The sequence below is a fragment of the Anthonomus grandis genome, chromosome 17, assembly GCF_022605725.1.
Source record: "Anthonomus grandis grandis chromosome 17, icAntGran1.3, whole genome shotgun sequence".
Lineage (NCBI taxonomy): Eukaryota > Metazoa > Arthropoda > Insecta > Coleoptera > Curculionidae > Anthonomus > Anthonomus grandis.
Window position 1 is genome coordinate 7,145,569 of NC_065562.1, and position 21,977 is coordinate 7,167,545.

General features: G+C 34.0%; 1 protein-coding gene across 3 annotated transcripts in view; it reads left to right on the forward strand.

Annotated features, from left to right (window-relative positions):
• The window catches only part of LOC126746629 (multidrug resistance-associated protein 1), a 169,699-nt gene that overhangs the window by 41,470 nt on the left and 106,252 nt on the right, over positions 1-21,977 (forward strand). For all 3 annotated transcript variants that reach the window (XM_050454959.1, XM_050454958.1, XM_050454960.1), the window contains exons 4-6: positions 15,082-15,275; positions 20,797-20,982; positions 21,044-21,270. In XM_050454959.1, coding sequence (XP_050310916.1) covers positions 15,082-15,275; positions 20,797-20,982; positions 21,044-21,270 — 607 coding nt within the window. The remainder of the gene's footprint in view (positions 1-15,081; positions 15,276-20,796; positions 20,983-21,043; positions 21,271-21,977) is intronic.

Sequence of the window (21,977 nt, forward strand, 5' to 3'; positions counted from 1 at the left end):
TTTCAATGCTTCCCTAGTACATTCTGCCGAGCAGACAACAACCAAATTCAAAGAATGCGCAGCACATGGGACGTAACCCGCTTATGGGTTACGATTTAGGATCCTAGCTTGTAAACCACTGTAGCAACCAGACATTTTACTGCATTTTCCATATCTTCGACCTTATGTCCCACATTTGGCAAGAACCCAATAAAACGCTCCACTGGATTTCCGTTCGTAACGTATGTAATAATAATAGATAATTGATCAATATGTGACACATCAGGGGTTGAGTCAATTATAATTGAATAATATTTGATTTTTTTTATTTTTGCCATAATATGGTTTAGAACGTCACTGGCCATAAGTTCAATAAATTCTTCACATATTTGGGATGACAGGTAAGACGTTCTGCCTCTTCCAGGATTTCCATGTTGTGACATGTGCTTTGCTACGAACGGATCAAATTCCGCTATCAGCTCTAAACACATCATAAAATTGCCATTATGTCTCAACTGTTCCTCGAAATGGTAGGCCTCTAGAAGCCAATTTCTTCGTAACTGCCACGACCCGCTTTAATACATTCTTCCAGTGCTGTGTTCCTGTGTTCCTGCTGGAATAACAAAGAATTAACTTCTTTTCTGCTGACGCCGCAGTAAAGTTATTTGACACCTGCCGTGTTCTTTGGAGTTTTCATGCAAATTTAAAATTTTATTTACATTACTCCAATCGTTTATACCATCAGTAGCCATTTTTAAAGTACCTCCGAAAAGCCGACATGTAATACAAAACAGACTTTTCTTGGAAACCGAATAAATTAAGTATTTTCGTGGTTGCACTTCTCTATTAGCAAGTTTTCGATTAAAAACGTTTTTTTGTCAGACACCTTGTTTTGTCCCCAGTAACAGTTTTTGTGACTGAAAAATCTGCGTCAGTATTTTGACAAGTTTTATTTGTTAAAGATAACAAATAGTCGATCGTGCATTCGTTGATTTTCCAGTCGGCAGGATCCTTCCTAATCAATTGAGCTCTTTGAGCATCCGCATTTTCTGACGCCGATGATCCTGATGCTTCTAGTGGTTTAGAAGTTGATTCTAAAATAAACAATATAGTTTTAGCATACCTAATAAATTAACAGTTCACATTAAATTTTAAAGCGGAGGAATATAACCAACCTAGATATACTATAGTGATTTTTTAAAATTTACACTGACGTTTAAAAACAAAGATATATATTTTACGTATATTTTCATTAAATTTTATTTAAAACTACCAGCACCGGCATGGACAGGTTTGCTATAAAAAATAATAAATATTTTTACCAATACCAAATTTAGGTAAAAGTTTCAGCACAATACATTTTTATTTTTTAATAATTGCTTTTGTTATAAAATATCCATATTCCATACTATTAGCTACCTATATAAAAGGATTATTAACAGGTAAGTAATGCTAATATACCCAGTGGCATATGCAAAGGGGACGTTCCTTCCCTCCGAGGCGCAGTAAGACTCTTTTTAGATCGTTTATTTTTTAGATTATATTTACTATAGACTCATAATTAACATAAAATACATAAATGTTATTTCACAATCATTTTTACCCAATATCACATTTAAAGCGTTTTTTTTTAACGAACTACATTTACCAAGGTGTACGCACCTTTCATGCGGTCGTCTATTCACTCATTCCTATTTATCACTCACTTCTTATCATAACTATGCAGAGCGTCTTGTGATGTGATTGTCAAGCTACGGAGCAAAAGGAGGTATACGAGAGACAGAAAGAGAGACGAGCGAAAACTTTTGGCGGGAATTTGGCAAATATTCACAAGGGTTTTTTATTTTTACTGTTGTGTATATGTACTAAATACTAATTTAGAAATAATCATTTTGCGCTATAACCCATTTTTTTTTAGATTTTTACGGTCCCACCACATCAAAATTAATTCGTATAAATGCCACTGAATATTGAATATACCTATTTACCTAATATCATAAGTTTACCTGCATATATTTACATGCATAAGTTTCGATCGTTTCATCCAAATTTTCAGTTGGTATAGGTAAATTAGTATTGGCACAATCGGCAGTTATCTCAGGAGAGCAAGCAAGCAACGGAGTTAGAATTATGCTCACTAGAGGTTGAAGGTTTATTTAAAAAAAAGTCTTTAATGTTTCTTGTTTTATCTAAAACAGCCTGAACCTTTCTTCGTTTTTCTTCAGCAATGGCTTTGTACTGCGCCCCACTTAATCGCTTTCATCCGTCACTCATGATAGTTAAATTTAGCGAACTAAATTTTTGCAAAACTTGCTTCACACAGCACAAAAATAGGAATTAAAAAACGACAAACCTACAGAAAATCGGGTACACGGCGGCGGGGCGGCGTATAAAAAGGGCTCGCATCCAATATAGATATTTCAATGTTATTTTTAAATTTTCTTTTGTAAGTTTTATTTTTAAAAGTTTAATTTTTTGTGCGATTTTTTTTTTAAATTTAATAATATATATATATTATAATAAAAATAATAAAATAGATATTCTTTAAAATTTGCCGCCTTACGCCCAAGCGTAATTGGCGTAATGGGAAATACGGCACTGCTGACAACAACAGAAAACCGATGAATATGTTTGAAAACAAAACACCCCCTTGCCCCTGAGCACATGTTGAACTCAAACAAATTTGTTTACTAATTCTAGTTTTTCTATGTTCTAAGAGAGATAGAGTAAGAAACAGAGATATCAGAGAACAATGCGAAATACAAAATATTGTGAGATGGGGAAGACAACGTAAGAGGCAGTGGACAATCATGTAAGACTTACACGTAAGACCGAAAATAGTCCTAGAAAATAATCCGCCCGGATCAAGACCTCCCGGGAGGTAACATAAGAGATGGAAAGATAGTTGGCAATCTACCTTTTAGGAAACATGCTAAGGCAGCTTCAGAATTAACAAATCGACAGATCTCCAAGAACTATAAGAAGAAGAAAAAAGGCTGATAAAATTTATGAATTTTGTTTTCAGATTTCTTCGAAAATATTTGGAATTCTTTTAACAGCGTTTTAAAAGCTTTGGTATAATTAAACCGACATCAACATATTATCTTTTACAGTTACCTTTGAAACACCCTGTACAAACCATTTAACGAAAAAGGGTCGCTCAAACTTGACAAGCAAAAATCAATCACGAAGATTTGTCTCACTATTACTAAGTGGTTGTGGTATGCTGCGGTATGAAACACCAACTTCATACCTACAATATATTAAATATTTTATAAACTAATGGCAAATTGGAGTAGTATAGCATATATTTTTTGTAAAGTAACTGTCTATTAAGCAATCTGTAAAAGTGTGAGATTAAATAACCACATTCCTATTGATCTAACGTGAATGGCTAACAGCATAAGGTGATTCAAAAAACAGGTTTGCTGATTTTTAGGCGGTCATTTCTTCAGGGTATAAATTCGTAATTTTTGACCAGTTTGTGAAATACTTGTGTAACTGTACCCAACCTAAGATAAACCGTTGCCGGTGAAATGACTGAATAATATAACGACTTTATAATAATATTCCCTGCTTGATTTTTTTAAATATCTTCTTTAGCCTTGAAATGGGGAATCTCCGGTTTTGTTATTTTACCTGTTTTTTATTCTTATGGATTACGTAAATTTAAAGACTTGATTGACTACAACTTGATGCTCTTGAAGAACATAGGAATGAAACAATAATATTTTTTCTCTTTGACGACATGATGTAATCATGATAAGATCGTTTAAATTACTGACTAATAGATTGCAAAATAATTATTATGTATATGAATGTTATTTATAAGTCCGTTAGGAGTTAGTCACTACTGATATAATTATGTTAGGGAGTCTTATATATTAAAATGTTGCTTTTTAAATCTGACATTAAGACACTATATATTATATATGATATTACAGTAATAGATAATGAATATTTGTTACAAAACACGATGTTATGAATAATTTTTATTCTGGATCAAGTTGGGTTTGAAGGTCAAAAAAAGGAATTTAAGAGATTTTTGAATTTATGGGAAAATCTTTTATTACAGTATTTTTTGTGGTTTAATTACTCTATTACTGAAGAAAGAAAAAGACTTCAAGCGCCTGCATGGCAAATGTCTCTACAAGTCTGAAGTAGTAAGAATATGCTCTACAATTATACAAGAGGTGAGAACATATTGCACTACTCTGTCCAAATTTAATTTTTTCTATAGTTAACAAGATTTCTTGATATCCGAATTTGATAGTACATTGATTTAAATTTAGTTTTTCCTAAAATATTATTGGTTATTTTTAAAATGCTTTACCTTAATTTTAATTTGTTATTCAAATATTTTTTTGCGTAAGCTTTTACATTAAATTTTATACTCAAATCTTAATTATAATGTTATTTATGTTAATAATTCAAGTAAATGACTTTTCCAATGCGTGACCGAATATACTTTTTTGTAATTAAATATTATATAGCACGGTAATTTCAAAACGAACCACCCTTCTTACCTCCAGCTAATCTCACATTGATATGTCAAATGGGAACCCCCATCGGGTGACATCATTGTAAGCAGCATACAACATTTGCGAAATGAACCTTATATTGTCATCATTAAAAGTGCGTTTAATAAATAATAGACCACTTGTATGGCACAGCCACAACTTGTAGTCGACATTAAATAATATTGATCTATTTGATCCTGAAAGGTCGTGTGGTTTAATTCTTTCCTCATTTGTAACTTAATGTCGATAAATAATTTTGTTGTGTTGCTTCATTCGATTTTTTTTTTCAAACATCGTTATGTGCCGTGTCTTCAGCATAAGAGATTCCTCACCTTCAGGATTTGTCTCCAGTAAAGAGTTAATATTATTTATTTATTTTTTTATGTACGGGTTTTCCCTATTAAAAAATAATTTGTTTATACTTTTAAATTGGCTAACCTCCATATACTTTCTGATAAGACATGTAAAAATTTTAAATAATCGTCAATAGCGAAGGACAATCCACCATTTAATTAAGAGTTTAAAGAATAGCTTCGGGTTAGCGTCATCCCTCTTGGCGTTCAGTTAAAGCAGGGAAAATAGTGAGAGTATGGTACAGATGAACTACAGGATAGATCTAATCAGTATTCTAACTCCCACCGTCCTGCGAGCCTTGAATCCCATTTTGTTAAGGTGTTCAACAAAAGAAAGTGAGGAACCCATTGCAATTCTAAGATCTACAATACGAGAGTCTATCGAATGAGGAGTGCCAAAGTGGTACTTTTTAACCTTTTTAAATCCACCTGTAATATGGCAGATTTTGCAATAGATGACACTTATCCAAAGCACCTGAGATCGGAATATCAGACATATTAGGATTTGGAGAAAATATTTGGATGATTATGGTGTTTATAAAAACATTAAATAGAGGAGGACTGAAAGTGGATCCTTAAGAGAAACCTGAAATCACAGCCATCATCATTCCTTAAATGTAAAGTTATGGACCAAAATAACTGAATCCACATAAAAAAACTACCAACAGCTTCAGTACAAGCCACATGATGACTGATTAATAGTCTTAGATTTTTTTATAGATTTTTCACCAAGAAAACCAAACTGTTTCCTCAATAATAGCGTGTTGTGGCAATTTTTCAAAAAGGTGCTAAGATTGCATATTCAAAAAAGTCAAAAATAGTTTTATTGTTACGTAACATAATCTGTTGTTAACAAAGCATTATTTAAAACCTTAAAAATAGTTGACAACGTAATCTTTTACAAAAATATATAAATTTTAACAATTCTTACATACATAGAATATAGAACACACCCAAAGAAAAGGTAGTAAGAAGTCACATCACGCTACGCAAAACTCTTCACTGTCAAAAAGTTGTATTTAAAAACTCGTCTAGAGAATAAAATGCTTTAGCAAGTAAAAGTTTCTTTATATTTTTCCTAAAACGTTTTTCACAATTTATTAGCCTTATATAAAGGGGTAGGTGGTTAAAAAGCCTTCTGTACGGGGGGTACACAATAGAGGTCTTAATCTACTCACTTTTTGGGATAGGCAGAGGTAAAGAGAAGGTTGTTCGGGGATTGTAACCCGAGGAGCAGGCAGGGGCCAAGCTGATGGCGATATTTTTGTGGATAAGACAAACAGTCTTGAAAATAAAAAGGCATGGCAATGTCAGGACAGAGTGTTTTAAAAATAATGGCCTACAGGGGCTACGAAAGGGAGCTACACACATGTAGCGTATGGCTCTTTTTTGCAAAATAAATAGAGTGCTGAACAAATACTGAGAGCACACTCCCCAAAACAAAATACCATATCTCAGATGAGACTTAATAAGAGCATGGTAGGCAATTTTAGCCACATCAAGTCCCAGAGAATGTGTTATTACTCTAATAGCATAACAGTTGGATGATATTAAAGAGGAGATATGATTTTCAAATTGTAATTGCTTATCAATCGCCAGACCCAAAAATTTGCATGTTTCAGAAGGACTTATCGTTTCATTTTGCAAAGTGACAGTTCCAAAGTTACATTTAAAAGTTAAAATATTAGTTTTAGAAATATTAAAAGTTAATCTATTGGATTCACACCATGACTTTACAAGAATTAAATCTTTATCAACAATATTCTTTAACCTCTTGGTGTCAGTATCATGCCAAAGTAATGTTGTATCATCCGCAAAGATAGCAAATTTACCCCTAATTGGAATTTGAGAGCTATCATTGACATATAGCAGGAACAATATTGGTCCAACAACAGAACCCTGGGGTACATCCATATCCATATCCATATCCACCGCATCCATATCCAGACGGGATGACATATCATTGTCAAAGAATACCCTTTGTGTTCTTCCAGATAGGTAAGAGTGAAACCAGTCGAGAGCAACTCCTCTGAATCCGTAGGTTTCTAGCTTCTGCAGCATTGTGACTTACACAATCAAACGCCTTAGATAAGTCACAGAACACCGCCGCCGCACTCTCCCCAGCGTTCAACCCCATGTACAGACTCTCCAAAAAATTGAAAATAGCATCAGATGTACCCAGTTCCGTCCGGAATCCAAATTGCTGATGGTTAAGAACATTATGCCGTTTCAGAAATTCCATCATCCTAGTTTTCACCAATCTCTCTACAAGCTTGCCAAGCATGGGAACCATGGCTATGGATCTGAAATTTGATGGATCATCATAGTTTCCACCCTTAAATAATGGTATAATCAAGGCATTTTTAAGTAAATGTGGGAAGGACCCACTTGAAAGTGAAAAATTTATCACCTCAGCCAAAGAATCAAGGGTTGGTAGCGGTAGCGCTATTAGGACCTTTAGTGACAGCCCATTCTATCCAGAAGAGTTCTTATTTTTCATTGAAGCTAGAGCTTCCATTTTTTCACTAGAATCTGTTGGTCTAAAGAAAAATGTTTCAGGCACCTTAATGTTGTGTAAGTATGAGCGCGGATCTCTAACAGACTGAGGCTATAATATTGATAGACCCAAAGTAACATCCTGGAAAAAATGATTGACTGTTTCGGCTGACACCGTGCTATTAGAAACAGAAGGGTTCCCACGTTCACCTCGTAAGTCATTAACAATTTTCCAAGACTCTAGACTTATTTCTTGATTGGTTTATTTTACTTGAGTAGTATAAGTTTTTTGCCAGTTTCACTGTATCGCGGTAAATTTTGCGATATCTATTAAAGTAGGATATGAATCTGAAGTTGTCTAGGGCAAACTTTCTTATGGAGTGCAAACACCGAAGATTTTTACCAGAAATTAAGAGACCCCTGCTATACCAGGGTCTTCTCCTTTTTTCCCTAATTGTGATCATGGGGAAAGTTGACTCAAAAACATCCACTAAAGTTGAATGGAAATTCTCAAACGGATCACCGTTGTCAAGTATGATACCATTCCAGTCTATTGAATTACATTCTTTAAATTTACAGAAATTTTTTTTTCGCTTTTTTTTTCTTGAGGTACACTTTTTTTCACTTAGAAGAAAGGAACATAATACGGCCTCATGATCAGACAACCCAGCATTTACAATTCTACATGCAACCTGCGTTTCACAGAGCGTAGAGCTAACATAATCTAAAAGTGATGCTGAATTAGCAGTGATGCGAGTAGGTTGATCTACATGCAAACTTAAATTAAAAGATTTCAGCACTCTATATATATCGGCAAATAATTGTTAGAGAGAAAGAGAGTTATTGCAGTCTAAAAACCGGAGGATCCTTAGACACAATACATTAACCTAAGTTTTTGATATTGAGGAATTGAGAAAATACACTTGGTTGGAATTTTTGTTTAGAAATATTTTTGTTTGGTACCGTAATAATAATATCACAAATACTGTATCAAATATTATAAAAAACGATGTGATAAATTGTCCCAATTTATTTGTATTTATATCGCGATAATCAAAGAGAGTAAAAAATCATAGACTTACAATCATAGTAAAATTAATTACAATAAGGAACCATTAGCATTACTATTAACTATTACGTAGTGTTGTTCTGAATGACAAGTGGAGGACGGTGTTTATCTACGGATATTAATTATCAGCAAGATCATAGAACATCGGGGATCAAAGAAGCCACGGAACAATAATCTATGGTCGAAAATATCCAATATCTTAACAAATTGATTTTTTTCAAAAGACAATCGATACTGAGACTGAAGCTCGTACACTTAGTCAATAGGTATGCTGATCCTATAATTAATAATCAAAAATATGTTCAATATCTGATGGATCAGAAAGCACTACAGACTAACGGTTTGGTTCATAATCGGGGGACACTCCTATTTGCTATTGTAAATAGTATTAATTGTACAATTTAATATTTGGTAAATAAAACGTCTTTGTAGTTGTACTAAGGTTTTTAAAATAGCAATTAATACTTATCACCTTTAGTAGTGTTACTGATTTGGATATTTCTTTCACACCTATACAGGTCAATCTACTGTAGTTCGTCAGTCACAGTTCAGCATCAAATGCGTCACTACACAACTATGTTTTTGTAAGAAGAAAGATAGGATAGCAATTTACAATAATACTAAATTAAAAAGTAGCAAGTTTTTTTCGAATACTTCTAACATTTTGGAAAAAAACCGACTGTTAAAATTATTTTTAAGATCCGCTGATAAAGGACAAGGCCCAAATATTTGTACCCAGTTTTTTCTCTCGATTATTTGAGGAACTCCATTTTGATATTTGATACAAACATTGTCACTGTTGTGTCTCTTTACGAAATTTCAACTCTACTGACCGTCTTTTATTGGTTTGCTTTTGTTTCGTTCAAAATTACTAAAAACACTTTTCTACCTTTTTTCGAGAAGGCTTTTTTTATAGCCTCGACTTTCTGTCTAAGCTCGTTCACCTCAATTTAATCTAATTAAAATTGGTATCTTTCGAAAGCTTTTTTGGCGATCTTTACAAAAGAATTAGTTGATGAGATCCTTTTAATAACTATTGATTACATTCAGACCAAGATGTTTTGAAAAAAAAGTGCATAAACGAGTACACACAAAACGATTTTCAATAGATCGGATCTCTGAACAAAGTGAAGTCCCTCAATGACCCCAAGATCAGAATTCTCAGATTTTACATGGAGAGGTTTGTTGTCAATTGTGTAAACCAAGTTGATACAATCCCTTTGCCTTTTAAATGTCCTATGATGATTATATCGCTACGTTTATAATAGAAGAACGTCATAACTCAAAAAAACTGCATTTTGTAGATAAATCATAAAAGCAATTTATAATCTAACCTATTATTTATGTGAAAGACCGTCACAACTTGCACTTCATAACATTACCGACAGATGGCACAAGTGTCGTTTTACATGTGGGGACTTGTATCGCCCTCTCACTCACTCCGAGAGTGGAGTGGAGGCTATCAACTGACAGGCAAATTCGCATGAAGTACATTTGGCCCGGTCTGCACCGTGATGTTGCACTATGGTGCAAAACCTGCTTAGATTGCCAGCATGCCAAGGTTTCTAGGCATGTCAAATTTATTCCTGAACATTTTGTAACCCCTGATGGTTGTTTCGACCACGTACATATCGATCTGGTGGGCCCCTTGCCTCCAAGCAACGGCTTCCATTATATTTTGACAATGATTGATCGGTTCTCCCGTTGGGTAGAGGCCATTCCAATCCCGGATAAATCTGCCCAAACTGTTTCGCGGGCCTTTTATGATACATGGGTCTCTCGTTATGGGTCTCCCAAAGTTATTACCTCTGACCAGGGTCTTGAGTTTGAAGCCACCTTATTTAAAGCCTTACTTAGCCTTATTGGCACTCAACACATCCATACGACTGCTTACCACCCCGCGGCAAACGGAATGATCGAGCGTTGGCATCGTTGCCTTAAAGCCGCTTTGAAGTGTCACAATGACAAGAATTGGACGCGGACCTTATCCACGGTTCTTTTAGGGTTGCGCTGTCATGTTCGTGCTGACACCGAGGCATCGCCTGCCGAATTCTTGTTTGGCACGACACTTCGCATGCGAATTCTTTCTTGAAGGGGGTTTCGTGAGTTTATGCGACTCGTCAGGCCTGTTCCAGTCACACATAACCACAAGAGGCGCGCGTTTGTTTTTAAAAATTTATACGAATGCTCCCATATTTTCTTACGCAATGTTGTTGCGAAGGCACTCGAACGAACTTATTCCGGACCTTACAAGGTTGTTAAAAGACTGTCCGATAGGGTGTTTGATATCGATATCAACGGGAAAACGAAAAGCGTCTCGGTTGAGCTACTTAAGCCGGCATATCTCATGTCTGAAGACTTGTTAGCTGATACACTTGATAGCGACCCTCCTTTAACCACCCCTTCGAGTCTAGCTGGAACCCAGGACTCGAATGGTGCTGGCAATTCGCCAGTCACCTCATCCAGTTTGGCTGGAACCCACGACTTGGACGGTCCTGGCGATTTGCCAGTACCAATGGTTGAAAAGGTTTTAAAAACTTACGCTCGTAAAAAGCAAGTGAGATTTTCAAATATATAATTTTATTAATCTTTGCATATTATAGTGTTTGTAACTTTGTGTTATTCTAATGTTGCTAATGCATAATTTTATTAATCTTTGCATATTATATAATGTTTGTTACTTTGTTGAATTGTAACGTTCACACTAGGAGGGGAGTGTGTGGGGACTTGTATCGCCCTCTCACTCACTCCGAGAGTGGAGTGGAGGCTGTCAATTGTCAGGATGTATTCGATCCATTATGGCGGATTAGGTTGCACCTGAGTCGTGACAGAGACTGGTTGTAAAAGTCGTTGACTTCCACGTGTCTAAGCTATGTAGCTGTTTTCTTGTACGATTGGTACAATAAAGTATTGTTACCCGTTAACAAGTGTATTATTATGGTGTTTAAGAGTATAGGATCTCTCGTCTGGTGACTACAAAACCTACATACACTTCATCAGATTACTGATCGGTTATGCGGTAGAACCACAGTTCTTACTTAATTCGCAAGAGAGACTGCAAATGAGGAGGATTGTGCACATTCCGTAATAGAACGGCAAGTAAAGCGCTACTTAAAATCAAGCCCAATATATTTACCTAACGAGTACATAACTTTAATTCGAACTGCAAAAAAAAGTGGTGAGCCTTTTCAAGTAAAAAAGCTAAGTTTTAAGGATTTTTTTGATTTAAAACATTTAAATGGAAGGATAAGAAATTTCGTTGGACAGAATAAATTAAGCGACATCAGAATTCTTAAAATTGAAAAAAAATGATCCACTTACAGTTTTTTTATAAAACGTCGTATTTTCAGGAAGAAATTTCGGAAATGACGATCAAAGCAGTTTGAGGGTAAAAATATCACAGACTCTTGAATCTGCATACAAGTCTAAAATAAAAATTACTGAACGTAAGCGGTCAGATCTTCAAGATTTAGTAAATGATGCAGGCATTCCATCATGTTATGCAGATTTTTACAATAACCTATAATAAGTGCTATTTACTGTTTGTATCCTTATTACAAGTTTTGTACTTCCTTAATACAAAAAAAGACAAAGATTGTTTTTTATTTCAAATTTATTTCAGCGTCACAATATTAAAAAAGTTTAAATATTTTTCTTAAACAAAGTCACAATATGATATATGACGATAAAGTTAAAAAAAAAAATATTGAGGTCTAAAATCACAATAAAAGCATTTAATTTGTCTGCAAGGTTAAATTGTTACAAAAGAGTAAAAAAATCATTAATCTTTAAACCGCTATTTTGACAAATATTAATTTTTGGGTTATGACGTTCTTCTATAAACGGAGCGATATGTCCTATGAACTTATATTCAAGGTCATTTTAATCTTCACACACCTCTCAAAAAAACCCAACCCAACTCACAACTAAAAACTGTACATCATCTGCAAACATTAAGGTTTTACTATAGCGTTTTTCAATGTGTCCTGCCTCAGTAGGGGAGGTCGCAAGAGTTCGAGAGAACTGACAGCTTCAGAGGCCTAGAAAAATCAAGAATCCATAAAGGAAGAGCAGTAGCACGTACCAGTAAAAAGCTGCTGCGATCCCAACTTGGATACCATCATTGGAGGAAGGCATTGCTGGCAAATGACAGTGAAATACCAGGAAATTGAAGAACTTACTCTAGATGAAGAATATAAGCCAATATTTGCCAAGATTGACTATACCTGCCAAAAGTTGAGGAGAATTTTGAAACTAAACATTAGTCAACGTTTCAAAAACTGAAAACTTCACACACAAGCAAGACAGATCCATTCTCCTCGAACTAAAAAACTGTAATCACCGTATACGAGAGAACCCTGTGCAATTCTGAGGAAAAGGTATTAAGCAAAGGTATTATCAATTTTGCGATCTCATCAAAGCCATCGGTTCGGGATGTTATCACTTCTATGGAGTCTACCTCAGGTAGAATCGACGAATTTTGCTATGAGATAAGAAGTACTCTGGACCAATTGGTAAGGAACAACAACTATCAAAAACGAATATCTATAGATAGGAACTGACTACACTCTGAGGGATGAATTTGTAAACATTTTGTGTAAATATTTAGTCAAAATATAAGGCATGCTAGTATATTATCGTTTCTTAGTTAAGTGAACTAATCCGAACAATTTATTGTAAGATGATGAGTTTCGAAAAGAATAGGATCGCACTAGTATATAGATAAAAAAAAATGGAAATAAATAAACAGCTTTTTTAATTATAAATCTAACAACACTCATATTGAATTTTCAAATATAAACGGGAAAATTATTAAAAAACAAAAAGAAATAGTTGATAACTTGTGTGAATAATTTACATTTTTCACAGGTTGTTGAGAACATTGGTACTCAGTTAAACAAATAAATTTACGTTATAAAAGATGACTTACACTCTGTTAAATACTGACCAATCAACGTAAACGCGGTTCGGGAAATTTTATTAGAATTAACACGTAACTCTTCTCCAGGTGGCGCAGAAGAATATAAAGAAGAATTTAGAAGGAGAAGAACAGGGCTCTTAAAAAATAATCTGCTTATCTCTCTAATGCATTGCGGATCAAAATCACACCATATCAAAGCAAGCCACCAAATTTCCACGAGCTTTCTAAAATACCAAAAGAAGGGATGTCTTCACGATCTATCACTAGTCCCAGGGATTCGCCAACATCGAAACTTGCCAAATTCATGTTGAGCATCAGCCAACCACTACAAGGAAACACGGACTTTTTGTAGGAAACTCCTTCAGGCCACCAAAGTTAGACCAACTGAGAGCTATTTTTGATGTTGAGAGCATTTATTCAAATGAGCCCATCAGAGAATCCCTTAAAAGTATACTGGAAAGACTCAGATATAACGCAACACTTGCAGAATGCACTGGAGTGCCACTGGAGGAAGTGATGGACCTTTTGGAAATTTGTCTGGGTAATTCCTACTTTCAATTCAAAGATTTTTTATGCCCAGGTCGAAGGACTTCCAATAGGCTCGTCGTTGTCTCTAGTGGTAGTCAACATATACATAAATTCGAAGAGCACGCTCTTCAGCAGGACAGCTCAATCCAAACCCAAGGTATGGCTTTGATGTATTGATGACACATTTATTATTTGTGACACAAGCGATACAGAGCTAGCAAACTTTCTGGAGCACATTAAATAACATTAGGCACCAGCATCAAGTTCACCATGCAGTCGTAAACTGAGTCAGCATTGGACAACAATTGCACAACAATGGCCATCTAAGGGCATCAGTCTATCGCAAACCAACACACACAGAATAATACCTATACTACAATTCCAATAATCCTGGTTTAACAAAGCTGGGAATCATTTAAATCTTGTAGGGAAGTCACAAAATGACACAAGAATGTTGCAAGGAAATAGAAAACATCATCAAAGACTTACATCAGAACGGGCATCCAAGCAAACTAATAAACACAACTATTAGGAAAACAGCAGAGGCAACAAAGAAAAAAACCACAGTAACTGGAGGATCATACAGAATTTTTAACACTTCCGTACATCAAAGGAACTTCGGAGAAAATCAGGAGAATTGCCAGAAAATTTAACATCAAGACTGCCTTCACTTCGAAGACATCCATGCGAGGTTTAGTTTCGAAGACCAAACCAGAATGCCTATTAGACACCAAGAACTGCGTTTACCAACTCTCTCGTGAATGTGAAGAAAGATTATATTTGACTATTTTATAAATATCTACCGTAGTATCAAAACATCTAACATCTTCAGAAACATTGTAGTGCTAATTTTAAATCTGTATTAGGATTATATTAAGAGCATTATTTTTTATTTAAGGAATGTCAATTGCAAAGAATATTTTTTATGACGAAAAGGGTTTGAGTTATTAGAAAGTTGGAATATCTCAGTATATGCAGAGGTAGTTTTAGGGCCTTAAATGTTTTTGCTTCATATATTTATGTTCCTGGTTAAGGAAGAGGATAAGTTTTAAAGTCTTAATATAGACAGATATAAATGAAATTAAAAATGTTATAGGCCTTATACTTTGAATGTCTTTCTAAAATATAGTTTTTCATTTTTATTATGTTTTTCATTTTGACAAATTATGTATCCTGTATGTAATTTAAAAATTTAAAAAAAATTATTATTTTTAGCATCCATGTCCAGAACAGCAGTCCAGCTTCCTCTCACGTTTACTGTTCGCATGGTTCGATCGTATGACGTGGAAAGGATTCAGAAAACCCTTGGAAGAAGACGATCTGTGGGATTTAAATCCTGATGATTCCGCTGCGGAAATCGTGCCGATATTTGAAAGACATTGGAGGCGAACTATTAGTAAATGCGAAAGGTAATTCCTCTAAATATTTCCCTATAACTTAAGTATAGATATAGTTATGGGATTATTTCTCATTATAAAACATAATGGGAATTATTTATGTTACATCTGAGGATGTCGGTTTTAAGTGAAGCCGCTATGGTTATATCAGTAAGAGATACGATGTCAGTTAAATTAAAAAAAACGCGCTTTTGTGCTCAATAAAGCTACATTTTTAATTCGTTCCCAACATACAAGTTGACCCAAATACTAGGGTGACCATTGGGATCGAGGAAACCGTAAAAGGTCGTTTTGAATTTGGGGAAAGTTGCGTAATTTGATGCTTATTAAATTTCTAATATCGCTGAATGAATTCGGTAAAAACCCAATATACGCCCTAAAAACCCAATATAACCCAATATAAGTTTTTATTTTTTTCTGACGTTGTTAAAAACCGTAGGAAAAAAATCAGTAGTTGTTGATGGCTGCTAAAAGACGAAAAGCCGTATGATCAATTTTAGATTATGAGTAAGTAAGATGACGGAAGATAATTTGTCCCAAAGGATTTTTAGTTTTTTTTTTTTTGGATATCCCCGGAAATATTCGGATTTTTTCAAAATTCTTAATTTAGTCGAGAGCAGAGAGATTGAGAGAGCAGAGATTTGTGCCAAAGTGTGTTGTTCAAGAGACTGGTGATGTGAGAGAACGATATACTGGTCCATCAAGAACAACAGAACTTAAACTTGATACATTTATAGATAACAATTAGCTGAACAATATTTTAGGAGTTTCCATAGCCTGCGCAATCCCCTTACCGAGCACGTTTGGGATATGTTGAAACGTGGTATTTTAAATAAAGTAATAGTGTTCCAAGCGAGAGAACAATGGCTTGACTGTATGCAAGAGCACTGGCTGCAAATTGAGAAAAATGACATGATGAGAAAAATGACAATTTAACAACAGGGGTATTTCTTAAATTAGTATTTTGAATTTTCGATATTTTACTTCTTTAAATTGTCATACATTTTTAATCCCTCAGTATACTAGGATGAACTTTTCTGCTTTTTTCTGTTTTTTTTTGGATAAATTAATGTTCAGGAGTTTTTCCGAAATGAATTCAGATATAGTGAAGAAATTGTCAATACTTACATTGGATTCGTAGATTAAGGTGAAATGAAAATCCTGCAGTCTTCCTCTACTTATTTATTAAACATGATTCTGTTTCTTAAAATTCCCGACATGTTTGGGACACAGTGGTGTTTATTATCAGGGGATAAAAAGTTTAAAATTGGTATCAGTTATACGTCCCAGGGCTGGATTCCATATCAAAATTTCTCTATTTATTATTATTGTTTTTTTAAAAATTTTAAAACTTACTGTGTTAACCACCACTGTGTCCGAAACATGTCGGGAATTTTAAGATACTGAATCATGTTTAATAAATAAGTGGAGGGAGACTGTAGGATTTTCATCTTATCTGAATTCAGACATGTTTAATTTCAATATTTTGTAAATAAATTCCCAAATTTTTATTTCATTGTCTTTTATTACCTTTGTCCCTAGATCATTTTGATGTATAAACGGTATTTTACATTACACAACTTTGCCTGAATTTAAACGACAACTTTGTATCTGTTACGGTTTTCCGAATTGGTCGAATTCCGAAATCCGAATGGTCACCCTCGAACTTTTATACAAGAGACAGTATATACAAGGGAAAATGTTGAAAAATACCTAAAATTTAATCTAATAAAAAACTAGAAAACTATCAATCATAGCAGAACAGTATTTTCATTATTCAACAGTATTTTCTCATCTACAAAATGGGCTTCTTAATAATCTCATTTTTATTCTTTTAGATATTGATAATAATTTATATTTTTTTTATATACGTACCTGGATTCTTAATTTAGATGTATAGTTAATCCAAAGAGTTTGTTATTTGTACACCCTAATTTTAAATGTATATTTTTTATAAAAAAAGCAAAACCAATAAATGTTATCTTGATTTTATATGGTAATAAAGTTTAATAATAAAAGAACTTTTTATTTTCAAGTATAATTTATTTATGTTGTTAGAGGAAAAAAATAATTGGAATGTTTTTAGAAAAATATTAAAATAAAAAGTATTCGTAAATTTTTGTTTTAATAACGCTTTGGAGACGACAAGGCATCGACAGAACTAAACTTTCGGTAACATCTAAAGGAATTACATTAGATTCCTCAGAAAGAACATCTCGCAATTGTTGTTTGTTCGAAGTTGTGTGTTTTCGGATTTGTTTCTCCAAATGATATCAAAGATGTTCAATCGAATTGATGTCCGGTGACGGAAGAGAAGTTTTCAGTACATGAGGAACGTTATATAATAACGATTCCTGAGTCAGTTTCGACGAATGTTTAGGATCATTATCTTGCTAGAACCAATAATCTCAAGTCCTAAATGCACTGCACTTTGTTCAAGATTTATACTTAACCCATACATGAAACATCCTACTTCATGCATAAGAAACACATAAGTTTTTTATTAAACATTTGTTTAGTGTACTTCAAATAAGCAGGCAAATGTGGAAAAAAAACTTGAAATGTATACCTTTGAAAAAAAGAACAGTCCCTTATGAGGGACATTATGCTAAAAATAACGAAATAAAAATTCTGAAAATATTCTGATAATCAACAAAAAATGTATTCTTTGATATGTCTATTTAGTGTGATAAGCCTTGAAACATATTTTGGGGTGTAAGCCCGCATTACATTTTACGCAAACAAAATTTGCCTTTTTTTGCAAAATGCACACCTATCAGTCTCAGAATATTCCACCAAATGATTGATATTATCAAGTCTAACATCCAGCGGTAAGGTTGGTCTTAATTTCCCTTTTACAGACTTTACGCCATATGAATGCAGCAAAGCTAGGGCTATGTTTCTTCGAAATATAACTAAAGAAGAACTTATTGGATGCTCAGGGTGAATTATTCCCATAAGTAGCCACGCATTTACTATGGACACATCAAAAAGATAGGCAAAAATTGGCCACCACCATTTTTTTTGTCTTATTCGGGTCCTATAGTTGGCAACCATGTTGTCTAATTTATTTAACCCACCCATCCCTCTATTATAATTATATATTATGCCTGGCTGTGGAACATTTACCTTAGAATTAGCTTCTCTGCAGTAGCGTGGAGCTGTTTTGTTTGCAGATACGTCAAAATTTGAAGCAGCTGCTACAACTTTGTTGTCCTTCTATTGAACAACTACAATATCTTGACATGCAGACTTATGACAGGAGCCTCTTTTCTTCTTTTTTCAGTTTTCCATTCTTGCTTTGACCTGAGTGGGCTATTTTCTAGTCAATTTTCATGTAAAGTACCTGTGACACAGTAACCATCCTGAGACAATCGACTAAGTAATTTTAACGAAGTAAAATAATTATCAAAGTTAAATTGATAGCCTTCATTTGGTGGTATTTTAGCTTGTTGAATTAGGGATAAGAAAACGTGGCCTCCTATTCCATATTCTTTATTCTCGGAATAAGTTAAATTATTTTGTTTGCCCATATAAATATCAAAAGCTAAAAGATACCCATTGCTGGTACAAAGAGCCCAGTTTTTGAACCCAAATCTTATGGGCTTCCCCCTAATAAATTGTTTCGCATAATGTTTTCCATAATAAGGAGTCATGCTCTCATCAATACTTAGTTTTTTCAGCAAGACTTCCGTACTACCTATAATTTTCATTTAGCCGCCCAATAACCGGTCGAAGCTTATAAAGTCTATCATCCTTATCTATTTTGGAATTATCGTTCATATGCAAATTCCGTAATATTGTCTCAAAACGGTTGAGGCGAATACTTTCTGCTAATATTTTTGGAATATCATCATTAGCTCCCCAATACATTCGTTTGTTTAGATATTTAGCATACCCAGAAAGAGCTAAAGCACCGAGTACAACATACTGTTCGTCATGACATAGATTTAAATTTAAATTTTTTTGAGATGCATACAGATTTGTTTGGGTAACAATATGTTCACACATCGTTGCATCAAAAAAAAGTTGAAAAAATTTTAGTGGGGAAGTAATATTCACTATATCAGCTGGTGGCTGCTCGGGGACACACGTGGAATTTATAATAAAAGACGGCTCTTCGATATTCCAATTCCGTAATATTTGAGTTGATTTTCCAAGCTTTTTTTTCTTTGTTGAGGTTTCTGCTTGTGTTTTAGTTTTTTTTACAAAATGAGAAAGGGGAACGTGTGTATAAACTAGGGTCCATGCTGTTTTCCTAATACAAATTAAAATACAATATGGCACTGGAGTACGACTAGCTCGTTCAAAGTTCGTCAACAGACTACCGAAGTAAATAAAAACAATATTTTAATGTCTCTTCCTGCAAGTCGACAAGCAGGGTTGCCATATTTTAGAGAGTCCCTTATGGGGGACTATATGCACTAATGGGTTAATATGTCGCGATACACAAATCTGCCCATTGTTCCGTCGATAAAATGCAGATTTCTAACTCCTCCAGCAGCCATACAACCCCAAATCATCTGACCACCATGCTTTATGGTTGGTTTTAAATACCGCTATTTTATTCCGTCACCTGGTATTTTCGAAACATATTTGCGTCCGTCAGAACCGAAAATGTTATATTTGCTTTCGTCAGCAAAAATAACTTTTCTCTAGATGTCAATAGTCTTACTTACTCTTGAGCAAATTTTCACCTTTTTTGTTGCTTAACTTTACTAATCCGAGGTTTTTTCTTGCTATTCTGTCATGAAATCGTGCTTTCTTAATAACATTTCTAATATTTGAGGGTGTTACGCCAGTAGTTAATTCAAGTTATTAAATTAAGTTACTGCATTTTTTCGCACGATAAATTATTTATTACGACCGGAATTGTTTTAACTATTTTTATTTCCAGCAAGCGAGCTGTGAATGAAGAACAACTAAAAAAAAATTGTCAAACGATTATTTATTTAGTTGTACAAATACTTTTTGCTTACTTGCTGCTTTAATTTTCAGCATATTGATAATGTTTAGGCCTTAAATAAAACACATAGGTTCTGGGAGTTGAATTAAAAATTATGTAATTATAATTTGTACATATACGCAAATATTTTTCTAATGTGTAATTTTTATTCTCTTATAGTTCTCTATATTTAAGCTTAATTTACCAATATTTTAAGTTTGGATATAGTTTTTGGATCAACTGTATATTAAATAAATTTCTATTCTCTTTTAAGTATTCCCGAAAGAATTTGGACCACAGTACTAGAGGGCTCTTTTTTGTACGAACCGTTGGAAAAAATACTTGAGTCGTACATAATTTTAAAGTAATTACAAATTCATAAATAATAGTTTCAAATTCCATTTATAGTTTTTTAGTTATTAATTATAGACATTTTTAAAAATTGTCAGTGTATATCGGAAACGAATGAAAATTTGGCACATCGTATCTCTTACTTCGTTTCCGAAATATCTATAGTGATATCTCTTAAAACAGACACCCCCTAAAATATTATATATTTTGTTAGTAACATCTTTTTTTTTTTAAAAGAATACCTGTGCATGCTAGAGCCCAATTCAAAGGCGACACAGGACAAATTGACTTCGTTCAAAGTAAGAAAAAAGAAGCCTCGGTGATGCCAGCATTAATCAAATCTTTCGGCGGTATGTTTCTATTTGGATCCAGTTTAAAATTGTTTCAAGATATGCTTACGTTTATCAGTCCACAGATATTAGGGTAAGTGCAATTTCTAAAATGTAAAAACGTCAATAATCATAAAAACTGTTTATTCTTTTAGCTTAATCATTACCTACCTGAGAGATAGAGAGGGGAATATTTACACATGGCGTGGTCCCTTTTACGCTGTATTAATGTTTGCTGTCGCTACTATTCAAACTCTATTTTTAGCCCAATATTTTCATAGAATGTTTATTGTTGGTATGAGAATTAGGACAGCGCTAGTGTCGACAATTTATAGAAAATCCCTAAAGATCTCGAATAAAGCTCGAAAGGAAAGAACTGCAGGTAAAATATATGCTTTTACTCGTTCAAAAAATTTTTACTGTACTTTTCATCCTCAGAATAAACAATGAGAATATATTTTTAAAACCGACCTAGTGTGTTGTTTGACCATGCCAAAAGCTTTTTCATAGTCTGTCTTGTATTATTAATTTATCTTGTTCCGTCATTTTTGCTAATCCATTAATGCTTGATGTTACAAATATATTTTCAAAAAGCTTTTGATAGGATTGACTACTATATTTTATTGAATAAATTGAATCGCTGTAGCCTTTGATCCAGGCTAATTAATTTATTTCATTCGTACCTACTTGGAAGCTGGCAGTTTGTGTAATATGGGTGCTTTAGATCAAAATTCTTTAATGGTAGTCTTATTCTGACTGTACCTCAAGTTTTAAGAAGATAGACATCAAAAATACTCATTACTTACAACTACTCTATTAACAACACCATCTTGAGCAGACTTGGTCAAATTACTGATCAGATGCTGAAGGTATAGTCTATTTAAAATGAATTCGAACGGCGCTAAAATTGGAACGGTCAAGAATCCACAAGGTACTACAAAAAATAAACAAAATATATGCAAGCCGTCCTGGTATACTTTAGGCTGTCTGGCCACGGAATCACCAGGCTCCGGACCGTTCAACGATCAATTATTTGGCAGAGAGAGACACGCCGATGAGAGCGCAATATCGTGTAACAGACGAGGAAAA